This window comes from Alligator mississippiensis, chromosome 5, assembly GCF_030867095.1.
Source record: "Alligator mississippiensis isolate rAllMis1 chromosome 5, rAllMis1, whole genome shotgun sequence".
In the NCBI taxonomy this organism is placed as follows: domain Eukaryota; kingdom Metazoa; phylum Chordata; order Crocodylia; family Alligatoridae; genus Alligator; species Alligator mississippiensis.
Window position 1 is genome coordinate 86,490,442 of NC_081828.1, and position 22,437 is coordinate 86,512,878.

At 42.3% G+C, this 22,437-nt stretch overlaps 1 protein-coding gene across 5 annotated transcripts in view; it reads right to left on the bottom strand.

Moving 5' to 3' along the window:
- The window catches only part of FHOD3 (formin homology 2 domain containing 3), a 645,457-nt gene that overhangs the window by 179,737 nt on the left and 443,283 nt on the right, over positions 1-22,437 (bottom strand). For all 5 annotated transcript variants that reach the window (XM_059728584.1, XM_019479159.2, XM_014611417.3 and 2 more), the window contains 2 exons: positions 13,732-13,843; positions 8,083-8,177 (listed from right to left, as the gene is read on the bottom strand). In XM_059728584.1, coding sequence (XP_059584567.1) covers positions 8,083-8,177; positions 13,732-13,843 — 207 coding nt within the window. The remainder of the gene's footprint in view (positions 1-8,082; positions 8,178-13,731; positions 13,844-22,437) is intronic.

Sequence of the window (22,437 nt, forward strand, 5' to 3'; positions counted from 1 at the left end):
TCCTGCAGCGGCAGGAGCCACCCCACTACCCAACGAGCTGTGCCTCCATCCTGCGCTCGCCCCACCCCAGCTGGGCTGTGCCTGTCCCTGCACCCTCCCTCCCTCACCACAGGGGGGTTGATCTGCCTCCCCCCTATGTCACTTCCCTTCCTCCTCCCCTTCAGAGTTACCAGGTGGAGGCAGCTCTCCATGCTGCAGGCTCTGCTCTATGCATTTAGCGGGCGTTTATCAGCCAAATTATTTGCCTCATTGGGCCAATATCCAATATAGACAATTTTCTTTATATTGGTACTGATCCAATATTGGACCAATGGATTGGTGCATCTCTAATATAAACACCTTAAGGGTCACGGTTACAAAACAAAGCTCCCTATTCAGGAAAGTGCTCTTCTTCACAACAATGCTTAAACATAGGATTATGTCCCACTAATGACAACGTGACTTCCACATGTGACTTATCATATTTACTCAAATACAAGATGACCCTGAATGTAAGTTGAACCCCTAATAATTAGATTCCGTACATGGAAAATGATAATATATTTATTATCATTTTCCATGTATGGAATCTAATTTTTGGAGGATCATCTTAAATTCATCCCTGCTCACTACTGCAGGTGGTGGGGGGAAGAAGTGATAAGGTGAGCAGTAATGGGGCAGACAGTAGGGAAGCATGTGGTAGGGCAGGTGAGGGGCAGGCAGTGTGGCAGGCAGTGACAGAGGCAGGCAGCTTGCCCCCTGCTGCCAGTCCTCCCACCCAACTTACCCCCCCCTTGTGCTTCCCTCCCACAACCGCACGTTTTCCCAATTCCCCCTTCCCGTTCCCCCTTCCTCCTCTCTCCATGCCACTTCTGCCACCCCAGCCTCGCCGCACCCCCTGTCCCAAAGTTTCTCTCCCCTCACCTGCCCCTCAACCCCCACCTTACTTTTGCTCTGCACTGGCAGGCTCCATCCTTGCTGTAGCCTAGGGCACAGAGCATAGCTTCTACCTGGCCCATAACAGTGACCAGCTCCAGCACAGGTACAGCACAGCAAAGGTAAGGAGGAGTGTAGCAGAAGGAGAGAGACAGAGAGAAGCAGCATGGTGGAGGAGAGACTGGGGGCTGTGGGGGAGGAGTGGCAGGTCTGCAGATGCAGAGGAACAGGGGGGAGCAGGCAGCACCTGTGGCTCCAGCTCCAGCCCTGGCTTGAGGCTGCAGCTGCAAGACCCCCACACCAAACTCCCTCCTCCCCGTCCTCTATTGCTTCCTCATGCTCAGTTGTAAGGTGAGGGTTTTTTCCTCCCTAAGTTATATAAGTTATATGGGGGGGGGGGGGGGAAGACTTCATTTTCTAATCCACTAAATATGATAAGTTTTTCTTTATATCACTGAAAGTATACAATATAAACATATCAGTTCTTCTCTGAACCGGAACCTAATAAGGGACAGTTTCCTGTGGATTCAAGAAATGAAAACACTGCATTGGAATTTGGAGGTACCTTTAAAACAGTTTGGGCCCTGCATACTTAAGAAATTACCTTCTCCCTTTCACCCCTTTGTGATCCCTAAGGTGAGCTGAGAGTAAAACCCCTTGAAGTACTATTAATGTGGCAAGTCTGCTTTGAAAAAACATATGGGGGTTCATTCTTGACAGTTTCTCCCCAGCTTCTTTCAGAAGCTCTGTAAAACACCCAAAAGCTTGTCTAACATCTCTCCCAACTATACGTATGTCCAGAAACGATACTGCATATAATCCTTGCCACTCGCTCTTTTCAGGAAACTTTATTGGTAGATGTCTGTTTAAGCCTACCAGCAGTGGAAATCCAATCACCACTTCATGCATAGTGGATTAGAGTGAACAATTATGATTTCCTATACTCTTCAATCATTCTTCCGTTGCTGTATTTGTGCTTAAGTTCCTCAGTTCATCTCAAAAGGCTAACAAAGGAAAATGAAATGAAATCTCTGCTGTTACAGACCAGGGCAAAAGGGGAACTTTGCTGCCTGTAATAGCTAGAACTAGAAGAGTTAATGAGCAGGTTATAACAAAGACAGAACAGAAGAAGCATTGCTGTTCCAGTCCCCTAGAGCTCTCTTATTTCCTGTGTAAACGAAGACCAGATCCTGACTGAGAGACCTCCTCCAGTTCTCCTTCTGACCGTAAATCGGAGACGCCTGACTTCGTTGAATCAACTTGACGTGTTTCTGAGAGACTATTGATAAGTTACTAACCAAGTAACCTTAGTTAATTTCTCTATCTGTTTTATTTTTACTGACAATTTTAATTTGTATTGTTATGTTGTCTGTTTATTAGCTTAACCTTTTTACTAACTGTTATATGTGTAAACTATATCTTTTGTTGCTATAAATAAAATTTATTCTTTTTTATAAGTAAAACCCCAGAGCTGCTCCTATCCCACTCCAGCTGTGGGTTGCAGCTGAACGGGATACCAGGCTTGGTAGAGAATAGTGGCAGCAGAAAAAAGGTTGCTTCTTCCTGCATCTGTGCTCTGCTGCTCTACCCCATGTCCCGCACTAGCCAGGAACAGATGCTGGAAGGAGAAACCTGCCCCATGCTGCAACTGCTGTCCCTGGCTGATGCAGGCACGGGGGGGAAGCCCCAGAGCTGCTCCTGCACTGCTCCAGCCATAGGCATGGGGTGACAGACTTGACAACACAGTGGCAGCAGCATATAGGGTCCTTCTTCTAGGACCTGTTCCCAGCCAGCGGAGAATATCTGGGTGGAGGGTGTCTGGGCAGGAAGCACATGCTAGAAGGAGGAACCTGCCCCCAGCTGTGCCTGGCTCTCCTTACAGCCCTGGCACTCCTCACAGCCCACTGCTGGAGTGGCTTTGGGCTCCCCCAACTCCTGGGTCAGCTGGGGACAGCCTCAGCAGTGAGTGGCAGGTGGGTCTCCTCCTTCATCCATTTTCTCCCTGCCTGGCTTCCCAGTGTACCCTGCTGACCCAGAGGCTCCAGCCATACCTTGCCTTCATTGCCACCTTGTGGTCTGAGGTGCAATGTAATGCACCTCCCTTTAGTAAATCCTAGATCCGCTCATAAAAACCTGCCAATCATCACTTACAGCTGAGCAAAAACTGAGCATGAGCTTCAAGATCTGCTCTGTATTTAGCAAAAAAATAATAGTGAGATTAAGTTCCCACGCAAAACAAAAAAAGTTCCATGGGAAGATTATATTATAGTCTATAAGGCTGTAAAAATTTCATAAGAACATATTGGGAGTATGTGTTTGTAGTTATGTTGTTTTGCTATGTTATCTTGTCACTAGATATGGGCCAAAATGTGGAATTTGAAGTGAATCTCTTCAAAATGTAGGTATACAAAGGAACCTTGGAGGTGAACCCACAGATCACTTTCTGTGCTTCTACATAGGATGGTTCTGAGATAAATCTAGACCTGCAGAAGGGCCTGTGATTTGATGTAGCTGACACCTTCACAAGACACTGCTATGCAGCTTCACCTGAAAATGGTGGCAACATTTTAAGAATAGCTGATTTAGCATAATTTCTGGTTTTGTTATCAAGAACAACTCTTTCAGAACAAATCCAAACCCTGGCATATCCCTATAGTTGTACCCCAAGTCCCATCTAGAGTTTGAGCTGCCTATGATAGTAACAATCCCAAAGGAAAAGAAGGTAAAAGCAAACACAAAATAAAACTGTGCTTGTTTCACTGGAGCTCAAGAAAGAAAACCTCTCTAAATAACATTGTTTAGATGATAGATCTTGTTAAACCATAAATATATAAAATTAGTAATATTAACATCACTATATATATTCAGCTATTTGTTCTTTAAAAAAAAAAATTAGACCTAATTCCAACCCAGCTACTTATTGAAAGGGTAGTTGTCTTTAGGATAAGGAATTGCTTATTCAGACTCCTAGATGCCAGCATAAACATCTTATTTTTTTCTTAGTATTCATTTTATTTTTATTGTTGTCATGTCTTTTGCCATTTACAAGACATTAATAATATGGAAGAACTACACAGACTATGAGGTCTCCAGTCCAGTGTTAACATAGATAGATAGATATGCAAAGCGTAGTTTCATATACACAACACTGTATACGTGCAATATATATTTATATTATATTGCATGTATACAGTGCATATATACAGTGTAATATATGTGTGCATATATACAGTGCATATATACAGTGTAATATATATGAAACTAGGCTTTGCATATCTATCTATCTATCTATCTATCTATCTATCTATCTATCTATCTATCTATGTTAACACTGGACTGGAGACCTCATAGTCTGTGTCATTCTTCCATTTATATATATATACATATATACACACGCGCAAGCGCACATATATATATACACACATACACATATATATACACATACACACAAAGCCTAGTTTCATATACAACACTCAACACTGCTTGGATTGGTGTCTAAACAGTGAGAGCCACTAGATGGCTCACAAACTGTATGAAGAGGTACTACCCAATCTATTATAGTGGTAGGTCAAGATGTCTGAGAAAATTAACTAATTTTAACTGCTTTCAGCTTGAAATAAATTTGTCTCGTGAGCCATTTCTGAAGCATTTGGTGCTGGCCAAAGTCAGAAACTGCATGTTGGCCTAAACAGTTCAATATGGTGCAGTACAGTAATTCTTACGTTCCTAAAAATAGCACAGGCATGCCTGGTCGTGGGCAGCCAGGTCTGGGGGTCACCCAGGGTCAGAATAAGCAGCCAGGATCTGAGGCAAGTGTGCAGAGTTTGTGTACAGGGAATCTAGAAGATCTGCTTGGGGACTGGAGATCTAGAGGGTTGGGGAGAGAAAGGGGTCCAGAGGCCAGCTAGACTGCATATCCAGGAGACCAAATCAAAGTCAGGTTAGGGAGCCAGAGTCAGGCCAAACTTAAGATCCATGGGCAAGACAAGGCAGGTAGCCAGATAATTTGTCAGAGAGAAGGTAGAGGCACAAGCCAAGGGTGAGGTACCTTGAATACGAAATTGAGTCTTGTTGCCCAGATGCTTCCTCTTCTCGGTCAGGGGCTTTTAAAGAAACAGGTAAAGAGTCACCTGATCCTGGCTCGGTTCTGGTTGCAGGGACTGGGTGGGTGGCTAGGCCCAGATATTGGGTTCTGACCACCTATGTCTGCCCCAATGCTCAGCTAAGGTGGCAGGCTAGGATGAGTGGCCATGCCAGGCAGGCTGAAGCCCCAGATTCAAGGCCGTGGCCTCACAAGCACCTGAAAATGATGTGCCGGGGTGGAAGTGGTATCAAGCTCCGAACTAAGGCAGCAATTCTTCTGAGGACAACTGGATTCACAGAGCACTTGCTGCTGGTCCACAAGAGTGGGCTGGTGACATTGTGTTAACCTCTTTCCTGTAGCTGATCTGCTAGAACACATTACATCTTCTCAGCAGGGAGCCCCCAAGCAGTATATTCATACAGCAAGGGCTTTTAATGCAGTTGTGAAAAAAGGCAAATGGAAGGAATTGCTTGGATATATCAGAAGAAGGACACCCCATACAGATAGGTAAGCATTAATGCCGTAGTACGAGAAGCTGTCAAAAACCGATCTAGAAAATAGTGTGTGGTTCTGGTGACTTCTGTTCAACAAAGAGGAATTCAAACAGGTGAGAGAAGGGTTACTTGGAAAATGGACTGACCATATGAGGTATGGAGAACCCATGAAACAGATAAGTCTATCAAACAGATCGTCTTATCTAGGCAAAGTCAAGGTTGAAAATGGATTATATGTGCTCTCAACAAACTCATGAGCAGTGGGATGTTAACATCAGACTTAAAAAAACCATCAACTTCTCTTCTCATTAAGATGTGGTCAACACTACGAATGTCATGTATTTGCCCACTGGCAAATACACAGACCACCTTCCTGCCTGCTCATGAGCACCTGAGGCAGCTACAACAATTTCTTACATAAGAAATAAAGACTTGAGTTGTCCCTTGATCAAAACACTTTGATATTGTAGAAACCCCTGTCACATAATGTCCTTCATAAATTTATAAAGCTACATCTTCAGACTAGTTGGATCTTTTTCCCCCCTACTCCTATTGGAAGGTATTTTTGGAATCCTCTCCTCTGATTCTTCTGCACAGATGTGCTGTGCTCTTTTCAGCATGAAATGCTGTTTTCTTTTTAAAAAAATGTAAAGATGTAACTTTTCCTAAAAAATAAAAGTTAGAAGGGATGATAGGCTCTTTCACATATTGCATAAAAGTCAGTAAGTAATGAAGTAATAAAACAAACAAACTTGCTACAGCAAGTACTAAATGACTGAGCAGTAATGAGTCGGGTGCACATATAGATGCACCCAGTGAGACCCAGGGTTAGTTTGAAGTGAACCATCTTGACATCAATAATGTGACTGGGGAGCTGGGAGAGGGAATCTAGCACTAACTGCCCCTATCAGAGCAATATTAAACATTAATAAAGAAGCCGTTTCACCACAAAAGCATTTAGTGTAGTCTTGAAGAAGGTAAATGGTAGGAGTTAACTGGGATCCTGATTTATGACCACAACTCAGAATCCTTGAATGAATAGAATGAATTTAACAGGTTTGACTGGGACTAACATTTTGACCTACTAAGTAAAATTGTAAAGCAGTGTTATTTTGGTGCCTAAACACATCTTGGTTTTCTTTGTTCTTCAAAAAGGTCGGTTTTAAAGTTCTGACTCATTTGATTTGTTTAGCATTTAAAGGACATTTTTTTCCTACCTCGTTTCTCATTTTATGAGCTTTTAAGTATTCTTCTGCAAACACATGTACATATTTTAGATAATATTTGATTTTATAGTGGAATAAGTACTGTAATAAAAGCCCTGGAGAACTACAAATGAGGAAGCAAAACTCACAAAACCTTCCCCCCCACTTTTTTTTTTAAACAGAAAGTGTCTCATTAGCAGTCAGCCCTGTTAAATTCATCACATTTGGTGAATAAGAAAAAAAAAATGTTCTGGAATATCATATTCCTCACAAAGGTAGCCTTTGTAACCAAGCTTTTTACCAGGACTTGTTCACCTTTCTTTCCTTAAGTGGTTTGTTACTTTCAGCTGTTGAATCTTGTATTAAAGTCAGGTGTGAATTTGAGGCAGGAACTCTGTCTGCACCACACCCAGAAAAGAGAGCCTAATCTTGAATGTGGTTATTTGGGTGCTCCCGTGACATAAATAATAAAGGACAAGAATACCTTGTATTTGTTTACACTGTAGGTTGGCATAATAGTCTGAGTGATCCTTCAGAAGGCTGCAGATGAGTGGACTACTCCATAAACTGCCTTCCTCGAGTGATTAAGCCCACCCTCTTCCAGTCTAAGAAATAAACCTTCCCATAGCCCTCTAACAACCTGGCCCCTCAGCTGAGCATCTCATTGCATGCCCTCAAACCTCTATACTCATCTCTTGTTATCTGAAAGCTGCCTAAAGCCTCACAGAGTTTAATATCACTGCAGAACTTAGCTTTCAAAAATGTCCCTCTTCTCAGTGACTGAGCTCTCTCCTGACCCAGTCATAACTCACTTGATCCAAACTACTCACCTCAGCCAAACCTTAGTAATAATCAACTCCTACTCAATAAATACCCCAGCTTAACTCCCCCACTGAGCTACTATCAGATATGTTCCTCTTCAATTACCGTGCTCTCCCAATTTCGAAGTGACACTTAGCCTGGATATACAGTAACTTTCTAAGAGCTAAAGGTGGAGGGAGAAGACTCTCAGATCTGAATGTAATGGCCCTTGTTTGTTGACATCAAGCAATATTTGAGTATTTATTTTACACATAATAAAGACATATAAAGTGCTGCTCTTCCTATGGTATCTGCTTTTGTAAAAAAAATACATTTAAAAAATAGGGTAGCAATCCAGCTAGTGGCATTGCATTAGGACTATAAGTGGTGTGCTCTAGTTAAGGTTAATTCATATTGGCTTTGATGTAGACTTATTACTGTTTGCACACCAAGTGCTACGGGACACAGGTTTGCCTTGTTATATGACTGCAAAATGGCTATGCCACCCTTGGACATTATGGAAAAGTAACATGACTAACTATATTGTTATGGATAATGATATTATTTCATTAAAACAATCAACCTTGTTAACTAAGGTCATTGCATAGACCAGCAGTTCAGTATCAACTCCATCCTTTTCCTCCAGGATTTCCATGATGTTGGACCATGGCTTGGCACCTAAGAGGAAAGTAGAAACCATTGGCGAATGGTTAATTCATTATACATTCAAGAACAATGACTGGTTGAGGCAGTATGTACCACAGCTTTAGAACAGCAAATGGTTACACAGATTTCTTAACAAATAATGTGTACACTAATGTTTCAATGCATCAGTATCCATATCCATGTTTCTAATAACATTAGAAATCTCTAAAGTATTAGGAAAAAATATCTTTTTTAATAAAATAAAAAGCACTGTATAGAAGTTTATGCATCTTGGATAAAAGACATAAATCCAAGTCAATAGAGAAGTGTTATATTTTTTGTCCTGATGCTTACTCAAATATTTTAATAACACTACCATGAATCCCTCCACTCTTCAAAGATGTTTCTCTCAATTTTGCCCAGCAAGGCCAAAACCTGTCTGTTAAAAAATCACATCTATTTTCGATCATCTATTTACCAAATGTGCAAAGAGCTTAATGGACTATTGTTCCAAACAAAAACATTTGGAAGGCCTTTGGGAAAATGGGTAGAAAACTAAAGCTAACATCTTTTGTGTAAGATCATTTATACAACCATAACATTTATTCAGATAAGCCTGAGACAGATGCATTTACCCAAAAATGGTTTATACAGATCTATCAAGGAAACGAGGCTGAATCATAATAAAAGACCATCATTTAGATTATGGTAACAGAGGCAAATCAGAAAGTTAACAGCTACTTGGTTAGAAAGATTTATTCAACTGGAACAGAAAAATTTGAGGAGTTTTTAAACTGCTTAGAAAAAAAATTAGGTTATTCTTAACAGAAATTCACCCCCACAACATACTTGGCAGGATATGGTGTAGCAAAACACTCAAAGAAAATCAAACAGTTCTTCACCAAAACTTTAATTCTTGGTTCACCTAGGATCCTGAGAGAATATGCTGTAGCCTAACAATTAACCCTTTGCTAAGTGTCGCATACACCATGTGCGTATATCACAGTGTTATGAGAAATCTCTAATTTGTATCTTGCCATACATCTTCCACTGACTAACATGGAAGCTCAAACAGTGGAAATTATAGAGTGCAAAGCTTTTTATAAATAAACATCTAGACAGCAGATTCTTCTCATTTTCGGTTCATCTAGGCTTCTCAATCTCAATATTCTCCAACACCCACTGCTGCAAAACAGAACAGGAAGTTTCCATCTTTCACAGCACTGCACAATGTGCGCTCAACACCTTTTTTCTCCCCCAGTATACTTATGTTTTCATATTAATTAAAACACTGCCCTTTACTGAGCCTTTCCAGCTCCATAGGTCCTCTGTTCACTAGTTTCTATAAGCAGACATTATGCAGAAAGCATATGTTCAAAAGACATGTGGAACAAATTCACTTGGTTCAAAGATGACACATGATCAGTAGGAATGATACCCTAGCTACAAAAATGTTTTCCTGTGGTGTTTAAAGACAAATAATAAATGAAGAAAATGAGAGAGAAGGAGGTAGAGGAGAAACAAAATGGGACCAATTATATGAGCCTGACCCATAACAGTGCCATTTGTAAGGAAGTGAATTGCCAAAAACATGACATATTAATGACTTAATCCATGCCTTATGATTCAGTGAAAGTCCTTCTAGGGCAAAGTGCCTTTTATTTGCAGCCAGACAGATCTCATGTGATTGGAACAATCAAGGTTTGTTTTTTTAAATGCAAATACAACATTCTTATGCATGGTTATCTTTATGTTCCTCACTGCTAGCAGAGGACTTTCATACTCTTCTCTCTTTTCATACAACCATGACACCTGCTATTACCTACAAAAGTCCAACCTTATCCAGCCCACACCCATGTTTCTTTACTGCTGCCAGGAAACACATTTTTATAATGATTATATTATTATTTTTAGAAAACCTATTAATTGGCACAGTTATCAGTAAGCCAGTCCAGCAGTAATCCATCTTCTTTTCATATGGCATTAGACGGCTGTTGCCTACAAAAGGCCATGTCTGAACCTAACATACAAAATGGAAGTTTTGTATAAGATCCACAGCTGGTGACTTTGATGGACCTAGTATAAGATGTACTAGCTGAGAATGTGGCTTTTTGCATTCTCTTAATAGCTATGGATTCCCCTTTAGTTGAAATGCTGTGGTTTGGTTGGTTCCTTGATTGGTGGGATTTTTGTTTTGTTTTTTGTTTTGTTTTGTTTTGTTTTCCACGGTGTAGAATAAGTTGAGCTTTATCTCTAAAAAAAGAAAAAAAAAAAAGCAGCCATGGATGGTATCCATCACAAGATAAAATGAGTCGCTCATGGTAAAATAGCATACGTTATAATATCATATCACATTATTTTGAGTCACTGACTCTTTTTCCTACTCTTCTTAAAGGATGTGTGTATGAATTTGTCTAAATCTAATAAAAAATGAACATGAGGGCAAGGAAATAATTGTTTGCTTATGTAAAACCCAGGAGAAGGCTAATACCATAGGTGAGGACTGAGGCACCGCTGGTAGAGCTGTGTGAGGATTTGTCCACATACAGAGGATACATCTCTGACAGTCTTAAAGAACTAAGTATTGACACATTTTTGGAAAAACCTCCGCACCTTCTATACTTGAATATTTCAACAAGTGCACTGGGCTGATAATACAGGCCATTTACAAATAACATAATGGCAGCCAATGCAGCAGAAATAACATACACAAACAGGATGTAACGATGCTCGGTTCAGGCAGACTTAAATATATTATTTAAAAAGATCCGTCTAATAAAGATGCCCCTGGAGATGCTGCAGAATTCTGAGACCACATTTCAGTTCCTAGTATAGCACTCCAAGGGTCTTAGATTGAAAGGGCAATGAATTCCATCCCAGCTAAGAAGAGATGGCAGAAAAAAACTGAAATGAAAAACTCAAGCAAGAGGTTACTCCACATACATTAAGGCCTGATCGGCTTGTATCCATTATTAAATCAGGAGCTTCTCTGAAGTTTTGGTTTTCACATAGATGTATTCTAGCACGGAAACCAGATGGGAACACTTGGAAGCAGGGTTGAATTATTGGGGGGGTCGAGTTGTTAATCATGTGTGGTACACACGCTATGGAATTATGTCATAACTCATCACCTCACATGTGGCATGAAATACTGAACATTTCTCAAAGCAGCACTGCATTTAATCAATTAGCTGCAAGATTTATGATTAAATATCCAAAAAGACACAAAACTTATTTAATTCCCTTTTATTTCCAACTGATAAATGGAGCACTTAAAACGGGTTGCCACTATCCCAAGTTGGTCATTAGTAAATATAATAAAAAGACAGCGCCATTCCAACTAAAAAAGAAATGCTCTTCTACAGATGATCTAAAAAGGAACTAAGGAGATAGGAAAATAAAGCATACCTGTCTCTCCTCCTCTTTCTTACTGAAGTCTGGAGGAATTTCTACAATAATTGTGGGGGCCTTATTTTGAAAAAGCATGCTGAAGCGTTAAAGGATAAGTTATTCAAGAGCCCCGAAGGCAAATCTGCCTACCTACTAGTATAATCCCACACTTTGCTTTTAACAATGATCCATCTAACCAAAAGCATCTTTTGTTCAGACATTTTATGTTGATTTTGAAGTTTTTTATTACTTTTTCTGGGATGAAATGCAGGCTTGAGACCATCCTACAGGATATAAAAGGGGATGTACAACACATGGTAGCATGTTTTGCCCCTTTTTTTAATTTAATGAGGTTTTCTAGCATGAGAACAGGCAGTGATTCAAACACATTGGGAATATAAGTGACTTCAGAGGGCTGAGGAAATACTATGATTAGCTATAAAAATAAATCACAGAACTCACAATTATGCAAGCAGGCTAACTATGTTTCTGCTGTACAGCAAGTTTATGGGGTTTAATTCAAAACAGAAAATCCATCTGAACAGGCCCATTTTTTAAAAAAGTCCTTTGCCTTACCACCTTCCTACAGATGATTTATAGATCTTTTAGCCTTTTTAACATGCCCCTTCTGATAGTTAAAATGCAAAACAGGGTAACTTTCCCCTCCTCGTCTGCATCACTCTGCCCCCAAAGTCCACATCCCCAATGATTTGTTTTATTTTAGTCATATCAAATTGTTTTAAGAAGTTTGGCCACAAAGAGACCATTCCATAGACCTTTGCTTAAACTTCTGTGTGTTCAAGACCACAACAATGGGTCTGCAGTCCCAAATATCCAACTCAAAGTCAAAGGAACATTTCAAATCAAAAAAGCATGTATTGGGAGTTTAGCAATATTTTTGTGGGAAGAGGAAAGAAAGGGGTGTGGGGAAGGGAGAGGGGAGGAAGACAAAACCAAAACTTTTATTCTATTCTTATTTATGGGAATTTTTTGTCCAAGTATTTTTGCCTAGTTCTAAAGAGTAACAGATCTCATCACATAACGTCTTCTGGAGGATTTATTTCAATGTAAAAGTGTTTTTTTTTTTAATTTACAGTCTGAACTGACACACTTTTATTTTCCTTAGAGTCTTTTAGAGTCTTGAGAATATTACTTACATTTAAGATAGGTTTTGCCAGATTGTTTGTTTCAAGTACATTTCACCTACCTGCCAGATTTTGGTATGCATATTCATATTGAATAGTATCTTCAAGGGGGTGGGGGGTGTATTCTATTCGGTTTCAGATTTGGCTCGAATCAGGGGACAGATTAGTTGATTTGGATCACTGTCTCAATTCGGCCAAATCCGAATCTGAAGATTTGATGCTGACTCAGAGAATCAGCAATTTGGCCATAGACACAGCTTTAAATGTTTTTTCTACATACCTCAAGGTACCAGGCGTGGCTTGTGAATGCTGAGATAGTGGGGTGGATGGAGCATCCCACAGAAACATGGAGGCCCCCTGTGTGCTCAGTGGTGGACCCTCCTCTCGCATCCCCCCCCTCAGCAATCAGCTGTGGGGGAACCCTGGGTGTCCCCCCCAGACCCTGGAGGCACCAGTCCCCTGAGCCAGGGGTTGGGGGTCCCTCTTGCGCTCCGTGGTGGACCCAGAAGTGGACTGGAAGTGCTTCTGGTCCACTTCTGGGTCCACCGCCAAGTGTGTTGGGGACCGCTCCCCGGGCTCCCGTGGGACACTCCATTTGCCCCAGCAATGTAGAAAAAATATTTAAAGCTGCGTCTATGTCCGAATCATCGAATCTCTCCGAATCAATTCATAGGGTTCCAATTCAATTGGGAGAGATTAAAGGGTCTCCTGATTCAATTTGGATTCCGAGATTCGGCTGCTGAATCAGGCCAAATCTCCACCAAATTGAATCAGTGACTGAAGCTTTGCACAGACCTAGTATCTTCCACTAACAGTACTACTGTAATCTATATTCACAGAAGAAGGTAGCTTTGTGCTGCATTACTATCTAAAAATCTACCTTTTAACACAGAAAGCAAGAAATCTTGTAAAATCAGTGTGTGACTGAATCACAGATCTTGATTTCTTTGAGTCAAAAACTGACAGATACATGCTACAGGAAAAACTGTGTTGTCATGAAAATCCATGGCTTTGTGGCCTATTATTTCACCCTGTATGATCAGGGTACTCACCTCTCTTGTCATCCACTGTGGACACTGCCTGGATTAAAAGTGGTGCGTTGGATTCTGTGTATTCCACAAACACTAACAGTAGCTTCAGTGCGGTCTTTACCACCAAGCGGAACTGGAAGAAAAGAAAGAGGCTTATCACTCAGTCATTAGGAGCCTTTCCAGATGTTCTGTGTGCAACTGTATGAGACATTTTGTTCTTTGGGAAGGGATGGCAATAATATTATAAATTTAAGTAGTGACGTGCCTAAATAAAAGATCTGCACAGCCAGTTAACCTACAAGTTCCTTGGTAAAACAGTACTCTACCAATTATATGTCATTCGTCTGGCTCCCAAAATAAGGCTTCTGAATGCATAATAAAGTGATATTCAATTACATTTTTTTCATAAATTGCAAGTACTTAGCATGGATAAAATTTAAATTCCCCACCATTTCATGATACAATTTTCCCCTACTTTCACTTTCTTTCCCTATAATATTTCTATTTATGTGCATTAAACCTACTGAAATTCACTAAATACGAAAAATGGAGAAAGTGGGATAATTCCTGATGTCCCCAAAGTTTGTTATTGTAAAAGGGGGCCTTTGTGATTTTTTGGACAGGAACACCGTAACCTGCTAATTAGAGAAAAACAACAACAAAATAATCTGTTTGTGAGCAGAGTAAGTCCTCCCAGGAGCCAGAGTTCGGCAAAGACAGAGCTTTGACTTTTATAGAGAAATGCTGACCTGACTGAAACCAATGGCAAAACTCTAATTGACTTCAATGGAGGGCTTCATCCACAGACTTCACAGTAAGACAAGAGGTTTTGCCTTTCACATAATTTTTCAAAGTACATATATATACCTGTACAGACCTGATTACTAATAAACCCTTTCCTGAAAGGTAAATTCCACTGACTAGCAGAGTTTCATATATAAAGGTGTTTGTAGGGCAGAAAGGCTTTTAAGCAGACAGTGTATATGCTAGGTGGAAGGAACAATAACAAATGGCTGTTCATGAGACAAAACTATTCTATTCTCAGTTTTCCAAAAGCAGGAATAAAGCTGAATATAGGGCAACAGACTCATAGTTGCTCTTAGAAATACAAAGTAAGAAAATTGAGCCTATGTAAAACTAGGTATTTAAACCTTGTAGATCATCAAGTCCGACCCACTGCCCTGGGCAGGAGAGCAAAACCGGGCTCAAATGACCCCAGCCAGGTAGACATCAAGCCTCCTATTAAAGACCCCCAGGGTAGGAGCCATCACCACTTCCCTTGGAAGTTGGCTCCAGATCCTAGCTGCCCTAACTGTGAAGTAGTTCCTATGGATGTCTAGTCTAAACGTACTCTCTAACAATTTGTGGCCGTTATTCCTTGTTACCCCTGGGGGCACTAGGGGAAACAAGGTCTCTCTCAACCCCTGTTGGTCCCCCCTGGTGAGTTTATAGATGGCCACCAGGTCCTCCCTCAGCCTTCTCTTGCGAAGGCTGAACAGGTTAAGGTCCTGTAGCCTCTCTTCGTAGGGTCTGCCCTGCTGTCCCTGGATCATGCGGGTAGCCCTCCTCTGGACCCTCTCAATGCTGTCCGCATCCCTCCTGAAGTGTGGCACCCAGAACAGAACACAGTACTCCAGCTGTGGCCTGACCAGTGTCACATAGAGGGGAAGGATCACCTCCTTGGCCCTGATTGTGATGCATCTGTGTATGCACGACAAGGTACGGTTAGCCCTACTGACCGTGACCTCGCATTGTCGGCCCATGTTCATCTTGGAGTCAATAATGACTCCAAGATCTCTTTCTTTCACTGTGCTCTCGAGAAGGGAGTTTCCTATCTTATAAGTGTGCTGATGGTTCCCACTGCCCAAGTGCAGCACCCTGCACTTGTCAGTATTGAAACCCATCCTATTTTCATTAGCCCACCCCTGTAACCTATCCATGTCCTGCTGTAATCTGTCCTTCCCTACTAGCGTGCCCACCTCACCCCAAATCTTGGTATCATCAGCAAATTCAAACAGGCTGCTTTTTACCCCGCTGTCCAAGTCACTAATAAAGAAAATGAGCAGTGCGGGTGTTCTCTCTCTGCAGCAAAGCTACTTACCATCTTGACGAACATCTGCTTAGGTAGCTATTGCATGACTGTCATTTCCTCCTTATCCAATGAAATGTTTTACCTACTTAATATTCAAGATGTTCTCACACTGAGGCCATATTCCCTCAAAATAATCCATACACTGCTGTTCTATCACATTAATTTGGTAGGCAGTAGAGTATTGGAAACAAAGCTCCATAAATCTTAAAATGTTTCCCTATTCAGACATAGTGTCTCAAAAACCATTGCTTGAAGGACATATGGATCGTCTGTCAGTGATGCTTATCCATTTTGCAGTACCTGAGTTTTTGAGGGCCTCACAGTCTTTACTGTGTAGCAATACAGTATACCTACAAGGGAAGGAAGTGCCATTGTACACATGGGGAACATTTACACAGCAATCAGAAGTGAGGCAGCAGCAGTTGCAGGTAAGCCTAAGCTATCTGTGGGGTATGTCTGCCTTGCAGTGACTGCAGCTTGTGTAGTCTTAACCAAGTTAGCTATCTTAGGCACTTTTAGCAGTGTAGCCAAACGGTGCAATGGACAGTGTGGGCAAACCAGCAAAGTAGAAGCCCAACTTAAAGTCAGGCAACTCATGCTGAGCTGAACACTGGATTACTACTGGCCATGTTGCTAATAATAACTAAGCTTCAGTCACTGCAATCCTGACATATTACAAATCTCACTAGCATATTGATTGTAGTGAAGCCATAGTAACACCGGCTTCAGTGTGGGCTGTATAAGTTTATTAGAATACCTGGGTTCTTCCTTGGTTGGCTAGCCTTCCCTGTAGTCCGTATAGCTACTGCTTTATTGGTGCTGGAAGGAGTTACACTTCTCATTTACAAACTGGGTTTACTGAGCTAGGCATTGCATAAACATTTAAACAGGGTCCCACTTCTGGAAAGCTTGCAATCAAAGATCCATGAGAATCTTACAACAATCTTGCACTTCAGTGTTGACTGTTTGAATATGGTAGTAGTATCTGGTAGCAGAGTCAACAGTTTCTTCTGAACAAATAGCCATTAGATATTAGTCTTTTAAAATATCTTTTTTTCCACACAATGACAGAGGGATATTCTGTAATCCCTTTACATTCCAACTGTTGGTCCTGGCTGTCCTCAGTGCTCTAGTAAGCCCAGTTATTCTCCTGCTCAACTTGAATCAGCAACAATACAAATCCCAGAAAGGCTTAAGGCCAGCATGGCTGCTTAAGGATAAGAAGATTTTAGCCTTTGGATTTACTGAGATTCAGAGGGTCTGATTTTCTGAGTGCTCTCTGCAGATGCCAACACATAGTGCTTAACAAAGTGCTAGACCACTAGACAAGTGGTGGGCACATTCTAGATGCAAGTCTTGGAGGAAGTGAACATGCTAGGTATTTTATCCCTTTTTGACACACAGCTTATAAATTCATATTATTTTGGCAGTAAGAGGATGCTTCTAATTTAGTTATTTAAAAACTGCATTTTTCCTGAGTTCATCTGTCTCCTAAGAGCATAAAAGAGCAAACACAATAACTAATAAAAGTTGGAAAATAGGTATGTATGAAACCACAGGCCAAAACTCATTTTCCACTAGTCAGTAATCCGTTTGATGGAAAACATTTGTAGACATTGATGACTGTTTCCCCTTTACCAGAATGCAGCTCTGGCCCCCCACACCCTCAGAAGACAGCAGTACAAGTAGGAAAGGTAAAGAAAAGGACAACAAGGATGGTTGGGGGCATGGAGAGGCTGCTGTATGAGGTAAGACTACATAGGCTAGGACTTCTGAGCTGAGATAAAAGATGGAAGGGGATGTGAAAGAGATCTATAAAATCATAAATAGCATGAAGAAAGTAAATAGGGAACTACTATTTACCATCTCTCACAATACTAAAACCAAAGGACTTGCAAGGGAATTATTAGCCAAAACAAACAAAAGGAAGTCCTTTTCACAAAGCATGCAATTAACTTGTAGAATTCATTGCCATACAACGTTGTAGAGGCTGATAATTTAACTATATCCATAATAGGACTGGACAAATACATGCAGGATAAGTCAAGCAGTGGTTATTAAACACGATTGCTAGGGGTACCACAGCAGTCTCCCAATGCCTGAAGAAGGGTGTTTGTGTCTGAAAGCTTGCAAAGAACTTTTCCCCAACTATTTAACTGGTCTAATAAAAGATATCACATCTACCCAAAGTACCTTGCAAACCTCTAGGGTAGGAGTTCCTAGGCCTCTGAATGCTGGAAGCTGTAAAGGAAGAGGGGTAAGGGACAGGACAGTTTGGACATGCATAGCACAAAAACCCTTTACCTTAGCATCCACATACTGCCATTTTAGAAGGCAGGATATCAGGCTAGATGAATCTGTGGTCTAACCCAGTATGCCATCTTTTATGTTACTGTGTTTTCTTGGTGTTACCAAGACCAATTTCCAGGGAAGTGAAAGAGGCTGTGGGTCAGATACATACTATGAATAGCATATGACATTACTGAAATCACTAATTTTTGCTGAGTGATACAGCTTCGGGAAGGACAAGCATAAAAAATCATAGTATAAAGAAGTGCCAGATGACCCCTTAATTTATTTGGCACGATGTCTACACAGGTCTGAGACCATCAGGAATCCCATATGCACACAAAGTTTGAAATAACAGTCAGGCATTGCAAAAATTCCAACTTTACATTACTGGGAGACATCTCAGACAGAAATAAGAGTATTTTATAGAGGTGCAGTGATACATCAGTCCCATATTGAATCGGCACCGATATAGGGAAACTACACATTATTGGATATTGGCTTTTTTTGCCTGACATGGCTGATAAATGCCCCGTACCTACGCACAGCTGCAGCATGCATGCAGTCAGGAATGCACCCTGCAGCTTGGAGAGCACTATCTGGCTGGTAAGTCTGGTGTGGGGGAATATTGGGGGGAGATTGAGACCCCGTGGTGAGGGAGCCAATGGGACTGGGGCATGTGCTGCTTAGCCAGGGCAGGGCGCAGGACGGAGCCGTGAGCGGCTCATCTGGAGGTTGCAGGGGGATGAAACTGCTGCCGCTGTGTGCACCCTGGGAGGGCATGGGGGGCGCATGCTCCCAGATCTGAGCAGAGCAGGGTGGGCTGCCGCTGACAGCTAGGGCCAGGAATGTGCCGGGCTCTTCCCAGTGGGGGGCTGGGCTCGGCTGTGCTCAAGGCAGGCAGGGATGCTGGGAGGGAGCTACAGAGCGGGGGTCTACGATGAATTTTGGGGTGGCTGCAGCCCCCCCCCCCATAGCCTCCTCCTAGCACCACCACTGCCGCCTACTCCAAGCACAGCCTGGTTCAGCCCCTGGCTGGGAAGAGCCCATCGCAATCCCAGCTCCAGCCTGCAGCAGCAGCCTGCCCCACCCCATGTACAGATCCGGGGACAACCCCCACCCCCACCATACACTCCTGGGGTGTGTGCAACAGTGGTAGCACTGCCCCCGCATCCCCCAGACAAGCCGCTTGCCCTGTCCTTCCCCGGATCAGCAGCACCTGCCCCAGCCACACTCCCTCCCTCACCTTGGGGGCCTCAATCTGCCCTCCGTTACACCCTTTCCCTCCCCCCACCCCTTCCCCCACACCAGACTTACTAGCCCAGTGCTGGTCTCCAAGCTGCCTGGTTGCATATTGGAATCGGATCGGTATCGGCCAACATGGCTCCTTAAAAATCAGCCATTCATATTGGTCCAAAAAATCTCTATCGGTACACCCCTAGTATTTTCACATTTTAAAAATACCAAAGCTATCACTCAAAGATTCACCCATTTATTATTAAATGTCATCACCCAATAAGCAAGATTTTTACTTATCTTAGTGAAATGGTTAAAGCTTTTGCAGAGTTCAGGGCATTTCTTTTCAGCTATTTTAGTGGTTATCTCTGCACTGTAAAAAAAAGTAATACTTTCAGCTCCTAACCTAGATAAGTGGGAAGAGAAAGCACCACATTTTTTACTTTCAAGCCTTATTTTGTGAAACCAGAGCAATACATTAAAGTTGCTTCATATTAATTTAAAATTTAAAAACTGTGTATTAAGTACTTAGTATTCATATGAATTTTGCATTGGCAAGGTATGGCTACTAAAGTATAACTCTCAATCATACTAATTTGGAAAGTGCAACTATAAAATAGTATCTGTAATATGAATGCTGTGTTTAATAACTAATAGAGCCATTAAAAAATAGGACTGGACAGGATTTCAGGAGGTCATTTAGTGCAACCTCTTGTTCAGTGCAGAATTATCTCAGGTGAGTGTATCCTATTATGCATTAAAAACCTTTCAGTAATACAGTTCCCAAAGTTTTGCTATATAATTTATTTTAGTATTTAATCACCCCCCAGAGTTAGCCAGTTCTTTCTAATATCCAACCTACATTTTCCTTGCTCTCTCATAACTTCTTGTCCTGGGTCCTGTGGACACTGAGAACTAGCCATACAATCATAGAAAATTAGGATTGGAAGGGACCTCAGGAGGTCATCTAGTCCAATTCCTTGCTCAAAGCAGGCTAGATCATTCCAGCTAGGGCTTTGTCAAGTCAGGTCTTAAAAACCTTCAAGGATGGAGATTCTACCACCTCTCTAGGTAATGTGTATCCAACTCAGGGAGGATATGATTATGGCATGACAATTTCTATTGAGTGATATTATCTGTTGCTTCACAAAAATAAAGTCTGCTAGCGACCTAAGATATCTGGTTGCCTCTCTTCTCAAGTCACTGAAAAGTGGTATCCTGGTTTGCATGAGCTCTGGATATCTGAATGTGTGGCACTTGAATACAGAGATATTCTATGAATGTTTTGATCATTTTGTTGCCTAGACTTTTTCTATAGTTTAAAAAAATATTTGCTATGCTCTGAAGTTGGTCAAAATAAATATCAGAATAATTTATCAAAGAACTTTGGGGGCAGTATTTTTTATAATGAAGCCCCATTGGAAATGGCAGAAAAAGTTCATTAAAATTTGTTTTCTATAACAGATTTACTCTGTGCATACACATTCAGATAATCTGGGAGAATTCTCATAGGTTTGTTGTCTGGGTAGAAACATTTACCAGAGATGTCTGAACAGACATTTGAATGCTAAGCCCTTAAAAATTAAAGAGCTTACAGTGCTGACACTGCTCAGCCACTGGGAACCTGTGCACACATCTCAGCATTCTCTGCAGGCTTCCAAGTCTGCCTGTTGACAAATGGCAGCAGTGCAAAGGGAAAATCTGATTGGCTGATTCAGACTGATCAGTCAGCCTGTGTCCCTGCAGCACAATGTGGGGACTGTGACAAAGGTGTGCTCTGCTCCCTGCTCACCTGAAGCAGCAGAGTCCAGCAATCAACAAATGTCTCTCTGGAGGGGGTAGGGAGCAGGTGCATGAGCAAAGCATCCGTAGATGCTACATGGAGGTTTCTGCTGTGGTTTCTCTCAGAAGAGAATATACAGAAATTTGCTTTCCCAGGACAAACTGCAGAGTCATATTTGCAGCATGGGCTCAAAATTTGATACATGGAAATCCACGTATGATAAAAAAACCCTGTGGAGAAAAAGCAGGGCAAGGGACAGTCTTGCACTGTGCCCTGACTTGGGTTCTTCAGAGGTGCTCTAGCATTGGGCCAGAGCATCTCTATGGTGCTCCTGCTGCCCTAGCAAGCTCCCTCCATGTGTGGGGGAGCAAGCAGGAGTGGTGCAAGGCTGCAGCATGACCCAGATGCTGCCCCTGGGAAGTAGGGACTGGGGGTGTGGGGGGGATTGTGGGTGTGGGGGGGGGGCTGTGTGGTGGTGGTGGGGGGGGGGCTGGTCAGGGGAAATGGGTCCCCTGCAGGCCTCATAACCCACCCCCCCCCCAGCAGCACTGGCCATTGGGCAGTCAGAGTCCCCCATGGCGTGGTATGGCCCTGGCCGCCTCAGACAAGGTGCTGTTTGTCACGGGCCCAGCATGGTGCAGGGCCTTGTGCCTTCAGGAAGAACTGGGCTACTCAGGCTGTCACCGGGGGCCTGGCACCACTTGCAGGGACATGCTGTGTCAGGTCAGGTCCTGCCTCCATGGAGCTGGTCGGTCGGGCTGGGAAGCAGGACCTGGTCTGGCGTGATGCACAGTCCCTATGAGTGGTGCCAGGCCCCCAGAGGGGGCCACCAGATGCCTGCCCCCCTAACCACCTCCCATGGCAGAAATTTGTACTACTCCTATTTGTAGTGCTGCAAGTGCACATGCCTGCATGTGTGGATGCACCCTAGGAGTCCTCCCAATAGCAATGTAAGTGCAAAGTAGTTACTCTGGATCTTAACAGAGTAATTGAAGGAAGAATTTGGGTCATCACATTTTAGTAAAGGGTTCAGTAAAGTGAAAAGCACTTGAGGCCTGGTTCAAAGCATCTGGATGTCACTGAAAATCTTTCTACCAGGAAAAGTTATAAGAATATTGCCAGGCTGAGCGGGAGGGCTGAGGTTATTAAGAAACTGCTGAGATATTGCATAATTAGCTCTGGGGCTTGAGGTGAGAGGAGCTGGAGAGAGAATTGATTCAACAGTATTGTGAAGGAGAACAGGTTATAAGATTTGAAGGGGTGACTCCATGTCAGAAATACGTAAAAAGTAAGCCCATGTTAAGGACTGTAAAGGCAACTCTTAGCC